General features: G+C 45.4%; 1 protein-coding gene across 8 annotated transcripts in view; it reads left to right on the forward strand.

Annotated features, from left to right (window-relative positions):
• Positions 1 to 7710, forward strand: part of RBFOX1 (RNA binding fox-1 homolog 1) — a 335670-nt gene extending 327960 nt beyond the window's left edge. For 2 of the 8 annotated variants that reach the window (XM_045874916.3, XM_045874922.3), the window contains 2 exons: positions 3344 to 3419; positions 4957 to 7710. In XM_045874916.3, coding sequence (XP_045730872.1) covers positions 3344 to 3419; positions 4957 to 5079 — 199 coding nt within the window. In that variant the 3' untranslated portion in view covers positions 5080 to 7710. Of the gene's footprint in view, positions 1 to 3343; positions 3420 to 3771; positions 4022 to 4956 lie in introns of those variants that run through there. The other 6 variants (XM_045874919.2, XM_054507486.2, XM_045874920.3 and 3 more) reach the window with 5 other exon arrangements.
• The last annotated feature ends 12965 nt before the right edge of the window (positions 7711 to 20675 follow it).

The raw sequence follows: 20675 nt of genomic DNA on the forward strand, positions 1-20675 counted from the left end.
GCATGGAAGTGATATGTTTAGATTTATATTTAACTAGATAGATGATGGATGGACAGACAGGATTGGACAGTAGATAGATAGATGGTAGATGGGTTAGCTACAGAGGTTAAGTGGCTGGTAGTTTGTAGAGGCAAGAGTAGAACCGAAGAGACAAGACTTAAGGCTGTTGTGGATTTGGTTCTGATGAAATCCTGGTGGCTTATGTTAGGGTGGTAATAGCGTGAATGGAGTCAGGTAGACACCTGGAAGAGTTCATCTATAATTTCTGATGGATGGGATGTGGGGACATGGAAGCATCATGACCTGACTGCATCACTGCCCACTTTGCCAAAGGGATGGGTGGCGTGGAGGGTGATGATATGTGTAGGTCACTCATAACATGGCGGTCGTTAAGACATTTCCCCATCACTCCCATCGAGGTCCCTGGGAATTGCCATCTTTCCTCTGGGCTGTGCTTAGCCAGCTCTGAGGACATTAGGTCGCTGACGTGCCTGGCATTTCTGCTGCAAGAGCTGCGCTCCAGTCCATGTCTTCCCTAATAACCTTGTGTCTAAACTGTAGTGTCACACAAGGGCGTGTTTAGAAATTAGCATTTGAAAAGAAGCCTCCTTGCTTTCAGTTTGAGCTGACATGGTCCCTTTTCCTCTGTGGAAATGAAATTTATTAATCATAATAAAACCATCGGATTCTGAAGGTAGAGGTCACCCCGAGGAGAAAAGGAGCCCGTTCATTTACGAGGAATAGTTCAGTGCTGCTGTATTTTTCTTTTGCCTTGGAAAAGAGTACTGCCAAATTGTTACCTTGGGTTTTCCACAAAGGTTGAAGCTCTGCCCAGTGTTATATAGGCAAATAAGAATTTGCCATTAAAGTACGTGGAGGGAAGAGGTGGGAGCTACGTTCTCGTTGAATGCATTCAGACTACCAATATGTTATCTCCTCAAAAGAGGAAATTTTTGCCACAGTAAAACCATTCCCCAAATTCTAAAAAAATTAATTTCTTGAAATTGGCATTTTCATACTCGTTTTGAAGGAGTATCATCATAAGTGATGCTCTGGCATCATTTACTAAATTCCCAAGGATTTTCAGTTTATCTTTGCATTTTATGTCTTGTTCGTAAGACCAGCTTTGCTGGGTGAAAGTGCATTAAAATAATCCTATTAGTGGTTTCTTTTTTCTCTAGACCAATGACAGACTCTTTTCTCACAAAATGAAAATCAGCACCAAAGTCATATATCATGTCCTTTTACTGCTATTCACCTCTACTTCTAGTTATGTGGGCAGAGGCCCAACTTTCATGGGTGACCTCTGTGAATATAAGATTTCTTCAAAAACTTCCTCCTCCTCCTCCTTTTAATACACCCTCTGGCTTGGACTTATATCTGTTCTTCTTCCCAGAGAGAGGGAGCGTCGTTGACTGAAAGCCATCTGATTGAGCCAAATCACTCAAGGGTGTCCCAAAGAATGAAAAGCAAGAAGGGGTTGACTGTTAGTTTCCCTGAGAGGGTCACCTCAAAAAAGAAACATCTATTCATGTCCCTGCTTTGGAGGATCAGGAGAATACTGTGTGTTGAAGCAAAAGGCCTCATCTAGGTTATCTGAGCTCAGTGACCTTTGAAATAGGCAAGGAGGCTTTAGGAGTAGGACACAGCTGAGGAGAACTTGGTATAATCAAATATTTCTTTTCCATTTGGGGTCTAACTCGGACCCTAAGAGTTAAAAACCTTCACCCAAGCTTCTTCCCACTGTCCCAGACTCCATGATGTCCGTCTAGTACATTCTTATCCTCCAATCATGAGAAAGAAGACTGGAAGGAAAATGGGGGAAAGACAGGAAAGGAAAGGAATATAAATACATGCAAATGAGACTTTAAGAGATGGGAGGTGAGCTTAAGGTTGATAGTGCAGACAAACCATCTCTTCCTGCCTTGTTCCTTCATTCCCTAAAGGAAAGTCCAAGAGTCACAAGCCATTGATAATGGACATCTATCCCATGTAGTGGCCGGTACCCGCATCCCCCAGCTGCTGTGAGCATTGGCTGCTAATGGCGCACGGCTGCTCCCTCCTTCAGAGAACTACCCACTGCCAAAGAGAGTCATTTTCACCCAGAAGTTATCCTCCATTCCTTATGGAAGCCCATAGCTCACACTCAGCTTCCATGGGCGGATCAACTCTGGGGTGCAGTTCACAGGATCAGGTAGAAGTTAGTCTCCAGCTCAGACCATATCCTTGCTTCTCTATTTTCTCTTTCTCCAACCAGCTTGCCTGTCTGCCCTCCTTTTGAAAGCACTCCTCGACAAAGCATGTGCATAAGAATCTCCATTTCAGACTCTTCTTCCAGGGAACCTAACCTAGCTTAATGCACCTCAGCTCTGATCATTACCAAAAGGCCAATGTTCAAACTGTCTCCAAGAAGATACCTGGCAGATCATTCAAGTGAGGGTGCTGGACACCACAGAAAGAGCATACAGGGTGCCCTGAGAGATTCAAGGATCAGCTCTGACTCTGTTTGGCCCTGTGACCTTGAACAAGTAACTTAAACTCCCTGAACCTTAATTTCTGCTTTATTGCTGCATTCAGTCCCAGACATTCAGCAGGCATCCATCTCTTTGTTTTTATTCCAAAGCCTGTCCTGGAAGGCATGGCAGTGGAGGGAAGAGGATGGGAGAGAGGCAGAGAAAAACTCAAAGATGAGATCTCATCCTCAAGAAATATTGTTCAAAATGTGTCCCTTCTCAGAACCCGACCATTGAATTGATGAGGTAGAAGTTCTGGGGTGATAGGATCAAAATCAAATCAGACTAATTCTTGAGTGGGGGGCATGGGGGGAAAGGTCCTACAGACCCTTCAGCGGTCCTCCTATTCAAGTACATCTGTTATTTTCTCTTCTGAGATGTCAGACCCTCACTGCACCGACTGGACCGCTTTACCCTTTGTGACCTACCTTGTCTTGCTTGACTGGTAACAGCTAAATTAGGAGAAAAGACCGTCTCTCTTGAGAATAAAAGACATGTTCTTTGTGGGTACTGGGCTTCGAAAACCACTCTTTCAAGTTGTTTCTTCTGCCTACCTCAGGCTCCGTGGTAGCCCCGAGAGCAGTGTAGACACGGTTCTCCGAGACAGGAAAATGCATTGTTATCTCGCCAGCAATAGTAAATGGACAGAAGAATGTGTTGGACCCAGTTGGACTTCTCTCATGTTATGTGGCAGATGGGAACGTGTTCCCTGTCTCTGAAGAAGAATAGGGCCCCTCCCCACTGTCTTGGTATTTTTGTATTTTACGGTTGTGATTATGACTTTGTAACTGCATATTATGGATTAATCTCCACCCGTGTTTTCCTTCCAGTTACGGACGAGTTTATGCTGCCGACCCCTACCACCACACACTTGCTCCAGCCCCCACCTACAGCGTTGGTGCCATGGTGAGTACCAGTCCCTCCTCCTCCCCTTCCCTTCCCCCAGCTGGGACCTTAGTATGGGTTGACGGTTGACGTCCTTGCACTTTCCCTTAATTGAATTTGTCTCTTGTGCTAACAGCAGCTAAAATGCCACATTAATCCTCCCAGTAAACTTGATAAATGTCTTAATTTCTTGGCAATGTAGTGCATGTAAGTTATTATATTTCTAATTTTGCAAGTCTCACCTAGCAGAGCACTTACCTTAATGGAATAATTAGTCATTTTGATAATTAAATCCATCACTAACAGAATGCAGTGTCAATGCAGAACTTTTTTTTTCTTTTTTTTTTCCCTCCCTTGCTGCTCATTCACATAGCCCCAAGGTTCCAGCCCCAGCACAGACTTCAGAGGAGCTAAGCTGCACACTTCCAGGCCTCTGCTGTCAGGCAGCTGAGAATCTGACTGCCTCTCCTCCCCTATTACAATTCATGTTTAAAGTCATAGTCGCCCAGGAAAGAAAATAGAGAGAGGGGCACACTTTGTGTGTGTGCCTAGTACATAAGGAATTAATCAGAAGGAATCAGCTGGGTTTGGGAGTTGTCTTTTGTTTTTGGGTGGGGGGAGCCTGGGTTTTTGTTTTGGGAAGGGTGGGGGTGGGGGAGGGCAAAAGTGGGAGGTGAGGGTGGGGTGAATTTGCCTGTACTTGTTCAAACTTCTATGCACTAAAACTCTTGAGTACAGTAAGACGTGCCCATCACGTGAGAGCGTATGCAATCATTACAAAGCTTTTGGCATGCAGTTTTCTGCTTGGGATCAAGAATATCAGTCCTTATCCTAAAAATAAATCCCCATAGGCATTCATTTGAATCGCCAGTACTTTTAGAAAAAAAAGGAAATAGTTAAGTGCCACCTCATAGCCATCTAGAGCCATGACCAGACAAGTCACTGGAGCTTGGTCATAGAGATTCAGCCATGATTTGGAAACGTATTATTTTGCACAAGCTCAGTTACATCAAGCAATTCATCTGCAAACTCCCCTCTCAAGAGCAAATTCCATCCAGGTTGTTGAGCCAAGTCAAGTAAGCAGTTGACTTAAATTTTCATCCTGATTTTGCACTCAGCAACTCTGCCTCAACACCTAGCCCGCTTGAGGAATGTGTTGGAAAGGAGAGTTGAATCGCTGCATCCCATCAGCTGTCTACGTTCGGCCTCTTGGTGTAGACTGAGCTTTGCCTGGCAGAATGTCACATTAATGAATCAAACAAGCAAACAAAATGAGACAGGGCAAACCCTTCCATTGCCCAGCCCGTGTCAGAGTCTTTCTCTAGCAGGACTGGCCGACGGAATTTGGTCTTGCAGGGATTTTCTGCAGAAAGAGCCACTGGGGGAGGTCAGGCCTGGTCCTGCTGTTAGTTCTCTGAGAATGACCTGGGATGGGTGGCGGGTGCCTCCATTTCGGTTGCTTTTGAGTGTCTATTTTTCACATTAGTCTTTTTTTGATGATCCACGTGTTGCAAAAGGAAAATGTAAAAAACACACCCCTCAAATTGCTTTGTTTCAGAATGCTTTTGCACCCTTGACTGATGCCAAGACTAGGAGCCATGCTGATGATGTGGGTCTCGTTCTTTCTTCATTGCAGGCTAGTATATACCGAGGGGGATACAACCGTTTTGCTCCATACTAAATGACAAAACCATTAAAACCTTCCAATGTGGGGAGAGAGGAAGCTTTCTGAGGCCTGGGTATTGCAATACACGCAGTAGTACATCATTTTAGCAGCTCTAAAAATTAAAAAAAAAAAAAGGAAAAAAATTACATTTTTTATCTTATACCTCAGATATTTTGTTCTGTGTATTTTAATATTGTGGGTCTTTAATTTCTGAAGGTTCCGTAGTTTGGTTGCTGGCTGTAGGAGTTTCTGTGGTTGAAATAGAGAGACGCTAGCTATGAATAAAAACTGGTTTAGGGCCATATCCAGAGTGCTATATCATGTAAATGAATTATATATGCTGAATCTTAAGCTACTGGGGTTATCAGCTGTCCGGGAAGAGTGTAAGTGACTACAATAGTCATTTTTTTCTGCATCTGCATTATTTTATTTTACGAGCGGGAGAAGGGTGGGAGGGTCTTAGGGGATGGGGACCGGGATTTGGGCTAAAAGGAAACACGAAATAGTAACTGACGAATCCAAACGACCCACTGCACCAACAATCATATGTCAGCGGTTCTAAGTTACTCATTGAGTTCAAGCCAAAGGTTATGTTGTTAAGGGGGTGCTTCTAAAAGCACTTTGTGCATCCAAGTTGAATGAAGCTGTGCAAACCCACCCTTTAAACCATTCCACCTGGTAGTATTCAGCTTCTCAACCAGCCGCTAGTTATTTAGGCAAAAACTGGTAGTTAGGCCATCAACAAGCATTCTTTTTATATTTCTTCCAGTATAATAAATTATTGATATCATTGCTGACTTTTATATTATGGGAGGGAAAAAAATAACATTAATAAAAAGGTGATAAAAAGCACTGTTTCTATTTTTTTCTTTTTTTCCAAAAAAAGAAAGTAATAAAAACTTAAATTCTTTGTACCAGTTAAAAAAAAAATGTATAAAATTTACATCTGTGCAGTGGAGTTAAGTTCTAGAAACAGTCTATGAAGCTTTAGTTTTAGCCTAAGTAGAACTGTTAGAGACAGATGTATAATTTTTATGGAATTACATGATAATCATATTCGGATTTATAGAAGCATTTTACAAGTATTGCAATCATTGAGTAGAGATAATCATGGTATTTTCATCAGCTTGGTACTTTTTGAAACATGACTGTGTTGTGAGCAATCTGCAATTTTTCTGTCCGTGAGAGCCGGCCCTCCTCCTCTGCCTGGTCCCCAAGGATTCTCTCAAACCAGTATCTATCTTTAGTTCTGTCTCCAAGGCCCAGGACACTTGTCAGAAGGAAGCAAAAAAAAAAAAAAAAAGTAGGCTCCACCCTCTTCGCCCCCTGCCCCCGCCCAAGAGCAAAGCTCCGCCCCCCACCCACCTCAGCAGCAGGGCCAGAGTGACACAGCGGAAAAATTGCAGTTTGTACTCCTTCTGTTTGAACTCTTTCCATGTTGTCCTGTTTACAAGTTAACCTAAGTTGGGGTATCTGTCACGGGTCTTCCTGTTTTTGTATTTAAATAAAAAAACAAACAAACAGCGGCCAGCCGCCTCCAGTAGTTTTCGCTGCCATAGGTCAGTCTCCCTGTGTACAGCTAGGTCCTATGGCACGCCCTTCAGTCAATTATCAACTCACCGCTGTGAACCTGCCAATCTGCTTTAACAACTCTGCTTTCAAACAAAACCAAACAAAACTTAAAAAAAAAAAAAGTGTTTGTGATCCAGCTTTCTCTTGTCATCCTATGTGCATGCAGTAAGATCGGTTGGATATTAAACCATCAATAAAGTTTCACAAGATTTGAAAAAGTTTCTGTAGCTTCGATATCTAAGACAGATGCTCAGGATCTGGAGAGGAACGGGGGGGAGGGGACCTGCTTAGCAGCCAGAAGCAAGCATGTCAGACGTTCTGTTCAGCAGACTGATGTGGGTGGGGGAGGGAGGGGCGAGGGGCTGTTTTTATAGCATCACGGAGACATTCTCAATCCCCCACCTGGAGGACAGTGCTAGGACCACGGGTGCCCGGTGGGTGTGTTTAAAGAAAACACTCAATTAAAATGCTCCGGCATCCTGCCCCCGGAGGGGAGAAACGTGGAAGGGACAGGGGGCTCGGGAGAATCAAAAGCTCTCTCCCGATGGCCTCCGATGTCAAAAAAAAAAAAAAAAATCCAGAATTTGCAGTGTATTTGGAATCACAAACATAGAATTCTTACTGTGTTGGTTAAAGTAAAATTAATTTGCAGTTTTGATTTTCATCAATGAGCTGTACTTTCCCCCATGACTGTATGTAATTTTAATAAAATCATTTAGAGCAAGTGAGTGCCACACGATGTTACAAAAACCTTTTGTCTGGGCACTCCGCCAAGATGCCAATAAGTCATTTTAAAATGTATGTCAGAGATGTAAACGAACATTTTGGATTTTTTTAAACAGTATTTATTTGGAATGTTTTCATTTATCTAAATAACTATTGCTATTATGAATTATGGAAAAAATTATGTGTGGCATATAGTGACTTCTTAACACACACATCACGCAATCTGCAAACCCAGAAAACGTGTATATCTGTCTTTAGAAATTAGTGTTTATATCACTTACAGTGGTTTGTGAATAAAGAAAAACTGGTTTGTAATATCAAAAAATAAAAGCTTAGTCTGAAAAGGTACGTGCGAGTCGGTGTTCTGAGTCCTTTTGCTTCCGTGCGTTTCTGGGGACAGCAGAGTCCACATGCACACGCGTGGCCCCATTTGGGCCCACGGGGGGTCTGGGGGGTGGGTGCTGCCCGGGCGACGGGGTGAGTGGGAGGCTGCCCGTGCCCCTGGCCGACCCAGCCGCCTCCTGCAGGAGCACCGGGCCACCGGGCTCGGCGGGCATTCCTTCCACATTCATCTTCCCAAAGAAGTCTGGGGAAGTAACCAGCAATGTTTAAGAAAGAAACCACTACTCAGGCGACTGATTCCCCAGCAAGGAAATGTTGCCAAAAATTGCGCATTTCAAACAAAACATACGAGCAAGTCATTCATACAGTTATGGGGGGCGGGGAGGTATGGGTGAAGAAGATAAACATGAGCACGAGAGCTAGGGTATCCATTTCCCAAGGGCTTACTATGAGCCAAGAATCCTGCCCAGGCTCTTGTGCGCCTTATTTCATTGAATTATTTAATGTTGCCATGAGGGCTGAATCACGACCCCATTTAGGTATCTTAATGCCATCTTAATCCTATCTCATTTAATTGTCTTACTATCCCTATCACGTTGGTAACACATACAAAGACTAAACAAAATCTAGGGTGCGGATCCAGTCACTTGCGAGCTAGAGCCCAGGGCAAGCTAAACCAAAGCTCTGTGCCCCAGTCTCCTCTTCCGCAATTCAGGATCGTGATAACACCTACCTCTTAACATTGTTGTGCAGAATAAATGAGAGCGTCTCCGTGACAGAATTGTAAGCTCCTATGATGTATGAGGTAAGGTCACACATCAAGCAAGCGGCGAGTTCGACATTCTAGAAGGGGCGTCCTAACCGGAGTGGGGTATATGTATTCTCTCCTGGCCCATGGAGGGCTTTTAGCTTTCCACTTTAGAAATGAGAAATCTTACCCTAAGTGCCAAAGGCTGATGTTCGTTCTCCAATCCTCTTTCCACAATGTAGGTTGTCTTCCTAGTATTAATTACTCCATTTCAAGTATATCCAGTGGTCCCTTTTCTGTAAACTCCTCGAGCATAGGACTGTGCAGGTCCACACCAACTTCCATTGCCCGATGAAAGTTCCTGGAAGATAGTATTTTATAAATGAAGACAAGAAGGACTGGCAGGTCATATGATTTGCCCCGTCATGGCTAGCGACTACTGGAAGCACGGTCCACGTGAAGATCTGCCTGACGCTGAAGCCTATGCCCTCTTCCACAAATTCTGCTCCGTTACTGATGGTGGTGGTGGCGTCGAGCCTAGGCTTCTGGGTCTCTCCTTTCAGAATATGGGAGGCTATGTTAATTTTAAAAATGGATTAACAAGCTTTATCCTGGCACATGGCGAGAAGGGTGATAATTATCTTCTAAAATAATGACTCATAACGGAGTCCCTGCCCTGCCCAAATACAGGGATGCAAGTCTAGATAACAAAAGCAGTAGCCTCTGTTAGGATCTCCCAAACCAGGCTCTTCTCCAAAATGAAGGTAAGCCTATACATTTTACGTAAAATGAAGAAAATTAAAATGATGGCTGAAGTGAAAAGGTCTGTTAAAAGACTTGACCGGTGGATGCAAGTGCTTGACACCTGCCCCCTCCCCCACCTGTGTGCGTCTGGGAGGACAGGAGCAAACAAGCCCAAAGGAGCTTGTGATGTGCATGCTTTGTGTATACACAGATGCTGCTATTAAGCTTTATGTGGACAATGCCTGGGAGGTAGTCCCAACCTGATCCCAACTGTATTTTTTCTCCTACAACACTATTCAAATGAAATAGTAAGACCTCCTCCATGTTAAAAAATAAAAATAAGGGCGCCTGGGTGGCTCAGTTGGTTAAGCGACTGCCTTCGGCTCAGGTCATGATCCTGGAGTCCCGGGATCGAGTCCCGCATCGGGCTCCCTGCTCAGCAGGGAGTCTGCTTCTCCCTCTGACCCTCACCCCTCTCATGTACTCTCTCTCATTCTCTCTCTCAAATAAATAAATAAAATCTTTAAAAAATAAAAAAATAAAAATAAATAAATAAATAAAAATAAAACATCGCAGATATGATTCAATGAACTTAGAACCATTATCTCCATCCCAATGTCTCACCCAAGACCCTGACAACCTGGATTATTTATGATGGCATCAGAAGGCTGTTTCTACGGAGCACTTCGCTGTCCCTCGCACGCAGGCATGCGCACACACGTTCATGTGTGTAGACTCATGCACTCACAGAAACAGCTGATGAGCTTGTTGAAAAAGCACATTCCCGGGCCCCATGTGAGACCCACTATTGTCAGGCAAGGAGTCAGCTTTCAGCCAACTTCCTGATGGTGTTCCTGTTGGATTCTCCCCGCAGATCTGACCCTTATCATGTCGGGAGAGCCAATCGATGTGCATGTGTGTACGTGTGTGTGTGTAAACATACATGAGCACGTACCTACACGTACCCACATATTGATGCACAGTCCCAACCTTTCTGTGTGATGAATTTTTCATCGATAAAGAGAAGAATTAGGACTGAAAATAACATCCTCACGAGGGAAGATATAAAACAGTCATTTTTGTTGGAAAACTCAAAAAGACGGGTTTTGTGCACGGAGATTGGTATGTAAATTCACCAGGTGCAGGCTTTTCTGAAGGGTATGAAATTCTCCTTGTGCAGTTGCTCAGGATTTCAACGTGATGGGTGGAATTGGACCAAGGGCCACGTTTTTCTCACATCCCAAAGCAGAGTCCTTTAATCGTGGGTAACACCAGGGCTTGTCACTGCTATTATTTGCAGCCCTGAGGGATGTAGATGTGGGTGGACCAGAGCAGCTGCCCTATTGGCAATCCTGAAGAGCCCCCCTTTGAGAGCACGGTTTCCCCCGTGCGCTGCGTCCTACTCACCTGGAAAATGGCGGGTGGGGGACACCAAGGGTGTGTCTCTGCCTCGGGGAGGGGGGGGTTGCCTAGGTCACCATGGCTGCCTGGACCACAGAGACCTGGCCTGGAGAAGAGAATTTACCAATCATCTCAAAGGTGAAACATTTTCTGGGTGGCTTGTTACGAAAACACCAAGGATTCTTTTAATATGAATGGTGCCATTTCCTAAAGGAATTGAGACTGAAGCCAGCACTGAGACTCGCTAAGATCGTTTAGCTGGAGGCCGGCACTCTACAAGGGCTTCCTCTACACATTTATACACACATAACTGTCTCTCTACAGCCGTATCTACGAGAGGCATTTAGAAAGTCTCTCGGCCTCTCTGTCCTTCAGTCACCTCATCTAGAACACACGGGGGACAATAGTACCCACCTCGAAATGTTCTTCCAAGAGCTAGCTGTGTTTAAAACATGCAAAGCACGTCACCTGGCACATAGCCTTTTTCCTTTTTAACAATAAATCATTTCTGTAGCCATCTGTATAATTTATACGTATCCATCTATATTTTATAGACTCAATATATATACTTGATCTATATAACATATATTACCTAACATGATGATACATACAGATCAACACAAATATATATATATATATCACAAATATATATATATATATATACACACACACACACACACACACACATCTAAACTGATTGCATGCACACATAGGTACAAATGCTTTTTAATATATGTTTATTTTTATGCATTCGCATCATACCATATACCCATCAGTGGACCATAAATATAGATGCTAATTCTTGTAAAGGGCCTAGGCGGTGACAGAGGAAGTGACCAGCAAGCAGGGCCTTATTAGCTTTCTTGTCTCACTTAATCCTCACAAACCGGCCAGGCAGGTACCGCCATCACCAGGGTCCACCCACAAGGAAGCAGAAGCTTAAGCAGGTGGAGAGACTCTCAGGTACGCGGCTCTGGGTGGTGGGGCTGAGCCGTAGGCATCAGCTGCCTGGCTCCGAAGTCCTTGCCGCCGCCAGCTAAACAACACTCTACACCCCCCGTGGTGGCCCAGCTAAGTCATCTGCTTGACCCTGAAGTTCACACGCTGGAACTAAGAGCCAAACCCGGTGTTCTTCCCTTTCGGGCACACTGCTCTCAAAGGCCCGGCTTAACGACCACCTCATCAGCTCTTGTTTGCAGGGGTGGAAGGGTGGGGGGGGGGGGGGGACACCCGAGGGGCCCGGGTCCACCTCGAAGAGTACGCCCACCCTGGCACGACCCTTCCTCGTCAAACAGAGCCCCTGCTTGTGGTTTCGCCATCCAAACTCCCCGACTGAAACAGGCAGATGGCACATTGCCTGAACGAGGCAGAACATCAGTGAGAGTCAGTGAGCGCAGGAGAATTCCCCAGGCTCCAGAGGAGGAGGAGAAACAAGGGCTGCGGGTGGAATTGGAGAGCAGAGACCCAAGAAGTAGGGTAATGGTGGAGCTGCGGGCAGGTGATGGTTGGGAGGGCGCGCGATGCAAATTGGCAGCTCATCAGCATGCAGACTTCAGCAGACCTTAAAAAGAAAGTTAAAAAAAAAAAGCCACAAAAAACCTGCCTAAAAGCAGACGGCAATAACTGCAGGGCAGCCAACGAAACCCTCGCGCTCACATCTGGAGAGTCAAACGTTCTGCAACCACACCAGGAAGTTGTGTAGAACGGAAAAACAGGTCCGAGGCACTGCATACAGCTCGCCTTTTATCTCCCCCAAACACTCCTGGGCGGGAGAGCGGCACTGAAATTCATGACTGTAAGTAGGATTTCAGCGCCAGCGGACTGCTCAGCTGGACAGGGCTGTCAGCATAAAGGGCTTGCTGCTTTTTCCTTTTTTATTTTCCTAAGCTGCGTGACTAGATGCTGTATTGTTCTTTCCACGATTTCCCCTTTTTTGCAAAGCCGAAGCCTGCTTTTCCCCTCGCATCCTATGGACGGTGTGCGTGCGCGTGTCCACCTGCGTGCCGGGGCACCTGCTCTGGGAGAACAGGAGGCAAGAAGGAAACATAAACCCACAAAACTTTCAGTGTCGGTTGCAACATTCTGATAGAGAAATTCCTAATTGTTTGCGTCCTGCATGGCAGAGGAAAAACAGAAAACCCTCCTTTCTTTTTATGAACCATTTTCTCCCCCATCACTTCGAAACAAAACAGAATGACTCCTCCCCGCCGACAGGAAGACAATAGGTAATGGTTATTTTTGTTATGCCATCGAAGACGCAGACAGGCAGCAGCGAGAGGGGAAAAGCAGCAAAATTTAGTGGTTAGAGGCCTTTTTTTCCTCTTTTAAAGAAATGTCTAGATAAACCTAAGTTTAGGTCCTATCTCTGCTATCTTCTGTCTTCTTCCCACCTGTACAAACTTGGAGGCAACTGAGCCTCTCTGGGGCTCAGTTTGCAAGTGGGGGAAGCGTCTACTTGGGGTGGCAATGAGAATTATGTAAGACTGCATAGCACCAAGAAGTTTGGTTCTGGGAAAGTCACTCACCTCCCATTTGGGGGCCAAATTCAAACCCTGTGTTAAAAAGTGAGACATCAGTTTTTGTTTTTGTTTTTCTTTGATGGGAGGAGGGAGTTCCAGCTGAACTTGAATTATGAAAGCCAGAGGATGCTCACCTACTGAAACTGTTCTTGAAAATCTTCATGGTGCTCTGGAACCTACGTACACTCCACTGCGGTCATCAGGACGCAGCCCGGGAATCTCTACAGATCCACAGATACATATCCCTGAAGTGCAGGTGATCCTGAGAACATAGCGCCACCCCACCCCACATGTGAGTCTCAGCTCCACCACCTGGTTCTGGGCCAGGCCTTAACCACCACATGCCCCCACTTCCTTGTTAGTCAAATAGAGGGAAATATCATTACCTTGAAGAGTGCCTCTGAGAAAGTCGTCAGAAAATGCACCTGCTGCTCTGAACATAGAAAATGTGCAATAAATATTACCCTTCTTCTCTCCTTGCCCCTTCATGAGCCTCAAGATATTTTTTCATTCAGAAATTTCTGTTACTTGGGCGCCTCAGTCAGTTAAGCACCTGCCTTCAGCTCAGGTCATGAACCCTGAGTCCCGGGATCCAGCCCCATATCAGACTCCCCACACAGCGGCGAGTCTGCTTCTCCCTCTGACCCTCCCCCCCGTCTTGTGCTTCTCTCTCTCAAATAAATAAATCTTTAAAAAAAAAGAAATTTGTTACTTCCTGGTTTAGAGGATTTAAAATAAAACAAAATACTCAATGCCAAAACAAACCCACAAACTAGTATAGGTACCAAGACCCACCCTTTGCCCCCCACACAAAGGTAGGGGTGAGATAAATCAAGGCAGACCACAGGGATCCCTCACGCCATAGAACATAGGCAAGATTCCAAGCCAACCAGGACTGAGACAAGATGGACAGGGATATTTGATAAATTCCAAAATGCCAGTAACTCTCTGAGTCCCTTGCCACCAGTCTGGTTCTGTGCCAGCAGAAGAGTGCTGTGTCCACCCCTGTCCATATGGAGCTGTGCTGGGACTGGACAGAGGAGAAGTCATCAGGAAAGGCACCTTGCAGCAACAGCTTTCTGCTTTGTCGTAAGAGGTTACATCTTTCCACAGACTTTGCAAAAGGCTACAGCCATTCTCCTTAGTACCCAGCCCGACTTCTGAACCCCTGATGTCAGTACCATGGATGCCAGAACTATCTTTCCTGAATAGTCTACCAGGACGCTGTGACTGAGCTCAAGATATAGGCTGGAACTCACCTCCTGGTAGCTTTTGGGACGAAATCTGTTCTCTGAGAATCTACGGTTGAGTCTGTAGAGGTTGTTGCAAGGTAGAGGTGAACCTGCAACCTTTGAGAATTGGGAGATTTCACAGAATTCTTCCCTTGAGAAGCTGGAAGGTGTGGTGGCACTAGGACCACATGCCCTCCTGGTAACGGTTGCCTGAAGAGGAGAAGAAGCTGCCCTCTTCAGAGGACAGTAGCTGACATATCCAATAAGGGGTTAATATCCAAACTGAAGAACTTACACAACTGGACAGACACACACACACACACACACACACAAATAATCCCTTTAAAAATGGCAGGGACGCCTGGGTGGCTCAGTCATTAAGCGTCTGCCTTCGGCTCAGGTCATGATCCCAGGGTCCTGGGATCGAGTCCCGCATCGGGCTCCCTGCTCAGAGGGGAGTCTGCTCCTCCCTCTGCCTGCCGCTCCCCCTGCTTGTGCTCGCTCTCTCTGACAAATAAATAAAATCTTTAAAAAAAAAAAAAGGCAGAGGACCCAGACATTTTTCAAAAGAAGACATGCAGGTGGCCAACAGACGCATGAAAAGATGCTCCACATCACTCATCATCAGGGAAATGCAAATCAACACCACAGTGAGGGATCACCTCACGTGACCCTGTCAGAATGGCTAACACCAACGACACCAGAAACGAGGGTTGGTGAGGATGTAGAGAAAGGGAACCCTCGTGCACCATTGGTGGGAACGCAAACTGGTGCGGCCACTCTGAAAAACAGTACGGAGGTTCCTCAAAAAATTAAAAATAGAACTACCCTACGATCCAGTAATTCCCATACCTGAAGAATACAAAAACACCAATTCGAAAAGATATGTGCATCCCTACATTTACTGCAGCACCATTTAGCCAAGATATGGAAGCAGCCCAAGGGCCATCCACAGGGACACACATACCCAGCCATAAAGAAGGAGATCTTGCCATTTGCAACAACATGGATGGATCTAGAAGGTAAAATCAATCTAGGTAAAATCAATCAGAGAAAGACAAATAACCACATGATTTCACTCATATGTGGAATTTGAGAAACAAATGAAAAAAGAAAAAAGAGACAAAAGAACAGACTCTTATGTACAGAGAACAAGCTGGTGGCTAACAGAGGGGAGGTGGGCGCCTCTGGCTAAAATAGATACAGGGCATTAAGGGCACACTTAATGAGCACTGACTAATGCACAGAATTGCGGAATCATTATATTGCACGCAGGAAATATAATACTCTATGTTAATTATACTTCAATAATAAATAAATAAAATATCTTTATGGCAAAAGACAAAAAAAAAGACAGGACAGCAGCCTCTAGTTTTCCTAAAGCCCCACTTTCTTGCTGCCAGCCAGCCAAGAACTCAGGTGGGCTTTTGGTTGAGAGACCTCAGGTCTGCGACAGGTTTACTGGACAGTGATATTCGAATCCCATTGGCTAGGAGAGCAAAGGCCCAAAGAAAATCATTTTGTAGATGTATGGTCACTGAAAACCATCCTCCTAGAAAGTGAAAAGGAAAGAGAGAGAGAAAGAGGGAGGAAGGAAGGAAGGAAGGAAGGAGAAAGCAAGGAGGCTGGAACGCTCTTCTCACTGATTCTCTAATATTACAGATGTAGGTGTGTCACAAATTCATGATTCACTTCTCGTCTCGTGATCTGTATAGGCACTGACCACATTTTAATTTTTTAAACCCAAGTTTTATTTTTATTCTCAGCGTGGCTGTCTCTAGTATAGACTCCTTTGTCTATACTACCAGCTCTGCCTGCTAGAAATACCATGCATGGGATAAGACGAAATTTTAAATTATCTACACCAGCTCTGCCTGCTAGAAATACCATGCATGGGATAAGACGAAATTTTAAATTATCTAGGAACCATGTCAAAAAAGGTACAAAGAAATAGATGAAATTAATTTTGATAATAGATTTTACGTAACTGAGTATATAAACATGTTCTCATTCCCACATGTGTTCCAGATGAATACATTAAGGAGATGTGGTGCATTGTCTTCTTCCTGCCCAGCCTTCGGAGCCTGTTGCGAATCCCACACTCACAGCACATCACAGTGTAAACCAGCCACACTTCAGGGGCCCAGCCTCACACCACTGATGAACCTTCCTGGCCCCCTTATCTCCCAATCTCACGGAAGGCAAGGCCCCAGGAATGAGATCCCAGTAAGTCCGTCTGCTCCCGTGGATGATGCCGAGACCTCACCAGCTTTACCCCAGTTATTGCAGAGCTGAGTCTGGGTGAGGTCTCCCTGCACTTCTCTCAAGGGCAAACACTGACTACCCTCCGAGGAAACTGGCCATTCAATTATTATACTTCTGCGTGTTGCCACCGATGCTCAGATTCTTGAGAAATAATCCAACATGTACTAAAAGCTTGTCTTTGGGGAACTGCACTGGCCCAGTTAGCAAACTCCAGTCCCAAAGGAGGCGGACCACAAACCAGGAGGGCATATGGGAGGATGATTTAGGGGTAGCAGCTCAGCAGAGGGCTCCCCCTGCATGCCCCACCCCCACTGGCACCCCGAAAGGGAGGAGCCCATCTCTCTGTTCTTTTACTAATCCTTCACTCATGCAACAGCCCCGGGGTGCCCCAGACGCAGTGGTCAGAGTCCATCCCACCCTTGAATGTGAATTCCTATTGCTGTGACATGAGTTACTACCTCTTTAGCAGCTTAAACCACATGTTAATTATCTTGCAATTTTCATAGGTCAGAGATCTAGGCAGGAGTGAGGTGGGTCCTCTGCTCAGAATCTGCCCAGCCTAGTTCAAGGTGCCAGGGCTGATTGTCATCTGAGGCTTGAGGCCAATCTTCTAGGCTCACCAAGGCTGTTAGCAGGGTTTAGTGCCTTGTGGAGGTGGGACTGAGGTTCCCCTGCTCTTGCCAGCTGTGGGTTAGTGACTGCCCTCAGACTATAAAAGCCGCCTGCAGTTCCTTTCCATGTGACCCTATAGGAAGGACACCACACGGATGGTTTGCTTTCTTCAGGCAAGCAGGGGTGCACCTCTTGAACTACTTCACTTCCTTTCAAAGGTTCCTCTGATTAGGTCAGGGCCACCCAGGATCCACCCTGGGTGGATTAACTCACCCCTTTGGATTAACTCAGAGTCAGTTGATTAGACGTTTATTCAAGGGAGTGATATCATAGTCACAGGTTCCTCCCACTCTCAAGGGGAGCAGATTATCCAAACATGTTCACTAGGGGGTTTCTTGGGGCCCATAAAAAGCACCACCCTCTCTGTGTAAAGAACCATTTTATCAATACTTCTGATTTCTTAAGGTATCTCTATTTTCTGGATAAGAAAATCAAGACTCAGAGAAATGAGAGAAGACTGTAGCACCACTAGAAGTTGGTGCAGCCACATTAGAAGCTTGGTCTCCTTTTAACAGCAAAGCCTGGGAAGAGCCCCTCATGCCACATTGAACATAACTGGTATTGTGTTTCCAGAATTTTCCTAATGGGTTCCCTGAACTTTGGAGACACAATAAATATAAGCTCCCAGATTAGTTATTTATTGGCACACAACAAATTACCCCAAAACATAGCAGCTTAAAAGAACAAACACTATCTCACAGTTTTGTGGCTCAGGAACCCAGCAAGGAGTTCCAGCAAAATGGAAACCACAATATTTTATAACCTAGTCTCAGAACAGACACCCCACCACTTCTGATGTATTCTATTCTTAGAAGGAAGTCTGGCCCACGCTCAAGTACAGGGGATAACAGCAGAACCCCTAAACACCAGAAGGCCAGCGTCATGGTTGGGGGGTGTATTCCAAGCTGTCTACCACAGTCTCTAATAGCTGGGATGGTCCCATCAAGGTAGGATCGTCAACATTTTGAGGATCCCCAGGGATTCCACCTTCCCTTTTTTCTCAATGAATTAAGCAGTTTCATTATAAAACCATGCTGGAACACATAAATAAAATTAAGTGAAGCCACCGAGGAAACCGTCCCATCTCCAAGTACTATGGAGGAGAGCCAGGAAATGGGTTGGCTTCCAATTCCACAAACTTCGCTCCAGGTGATAAACTCAGGCAGCAAGAGAAAGCTCAGCAGACAGCTATAATTACTACAATCCTCAGCCAACCTACACAGGCCAGCAGCAGGATAAGCCCACCCTGTCCCACTTCTAAACTCCTTCTGGGTGGCCATGGGAATGAGTACCACAGGGTAGACGGGGAACATGTGGTTGATGTACAATGACCTCTACCAAAGTCAATACATGCCCAGGTAGTGCTTTTATTAATAATCCAATTTTTGTTTTCATGATCTCCATATATTCCCCCAAAGTTCTCCCCAACTCCTCCCTAGAATGGCCCTAGGGATTTTTCCCATTTCTTTTTTTTTTTTTTTTTTAAGATTTTATTTATTTACTTGAAAGAGAGAGCGAGCACAAGCAGGGGGAGCAGCAGGCAGAGGGAGAAGCAGGCTTCCCTCGGAGCAGGGAGCCCAATGCGGGGCTCAATCCCAGGACCTGGAGATCATGACCTGAGCTGAAGGCAGACACTTAACTGACTGAGCCACTTAGGTGCCATGATTTTTCCCATTTCTAAAGAGTTTTTGTTTCACTTTGATAAGGCTTTTTCCTTGAACATCCGGGAGCAGGAGTGGCCTCTGGTGGCTCCTCAACCCGGCATCATCAGCCCGCAATCTTGGCTTCCCTCACCTGTAGTCTCCAGCAGTCTCCATTTTACCATCTCCTCCTTACATCCATCTGGACGACGTCCTGCTGACCCATGTCCTTTCCCCTCACTTAATTCTACCGCTTCTAAAAACTAACCTTAGACTTTCTACTGCTCAAATGAAAATTCCCTTTCTGATCAATACTGCCCCCTCAATACCTTATCCAGCAGATTCTTACCACATCAAAGATGAAAGAGAGCTTAAGGCATTTTTTTTCTCAATATGTGGTCCACGGCCTGCCTGCATCAGAATCACCTGGCAAGTCTGTTAACAAGGCAGATCTCTGAGTGCCTCTACAGATCTTTGGGATTCTGGCTAGCGTTGAGCCCAGGTGGCTTGTGTGGGGCCCTTACTTCGAGAGCTATTGCCTTAGATCTCGACTCAAGAGGTTCTCTAACGCAGAGGCACATTAGAATCATGTGGGATGCTTTTGCAAACTCTCCATGCCTGCACTCCATCCTCCAGGGTTCTGAGTTAATTGATCTAGGCAGGACCTGGGCGCGACACTCATGCTCATCTTAGTTACAAGTGAGGAAGCTGGAGCTCCAGAAAGTGAAGCAACCTGCCCAGCAATTAGCTAAAGAATCCAGGACTCCAACCCAGCTGTAACAGATTCCAAAGTCTATACTCTTTTTAGTGCCCTAGGAGCCCAGTCTGATGGGAAAAAGTACTTCCTAATCTCCAAGAGAACCCAGAAGTTGGAGAAGCTAACTCTCTAATAAATAGAAGGTGGAACATGGTCAGTCTTCTATCCCATATTCAGACAACTTCGGGGAAGGGCTTTCCTTATAATGTTAAATGAGCGCAGATTCTTTCCGTTGTGGTCAAGAATACCCAACTCAAATCGGCTCAACGAAGGCAACACCCAATGTGAGCAGGAAGGATTTATGGGGCCCCACGTTCAGGCATGCCTAATTCTAGGAATATGCTGTGTTGTTAGAGCTCTCTCTTTCTTCATGTCTCGGCTCTGTTGCACATTATGTTTAGCCCTTTTACAGTTTTTCATACTTCAAATTGGCTCCCTCCATTTGCTGGCGTAATTGCCATCTGGTGGCCTCCATGCCATTGCTTCGGCTTAGAAAACCCAGCGAAAATCAAATGGTCTTCTTCACAGGGACCAGGTAGCAAAGATAGAGCTAAAGCCAGGGAAGGATTCTGATTGGTCCTCCTTGGACCCATCACCGTGCTCGGCAGGGATGGACCTGATTGGCCAGGTTTGAGTTCGTGTCCTCCTAGAGATTTCCATCCTTAAGACATAAAGAGGAGACATGCCCTTCCACTGAATAGGAGCGTGGCGTTGCCCAAAAAGGAAAAAATCTACAGGTGTATGCACGCTGTATCCCATGGCCTTGAATTACAGCCCTGGGGCTGATGGCTTTTTTAAAATGAAAAGTTCATCCCAGCTGCGAACCACGCTATACTAGACTCCTTCGTTTCCTTCCCAAACTTTTCTCTCCTACGTCTGTGCTAGTGAAATTGGGGAAGAAACACTACAAGTAAGACTCCAAAGCATAGTTGAAATTTAATTTTCTCAACATAACCATGACCGTAGCCGTTAAGAGTAAGCATTCCCCCCTCC

Source organism: Mirounga angustirostris, unplaced genomic scaffold (assembly GCF_029215605.1).
Source record: "Mirounga angustirostris isolate CCGP_5_RB_7025 unplaced genomic scaffold, mMirAng1.0.hap1 SCAF_5, whole genome shotgun sequence".
Lineage (NCBI taxonomy): Eukaryota > Metazoa > Chordata > Mammalia > Carnivora > Phocidae > Mirounga > Mirounga angustirostris.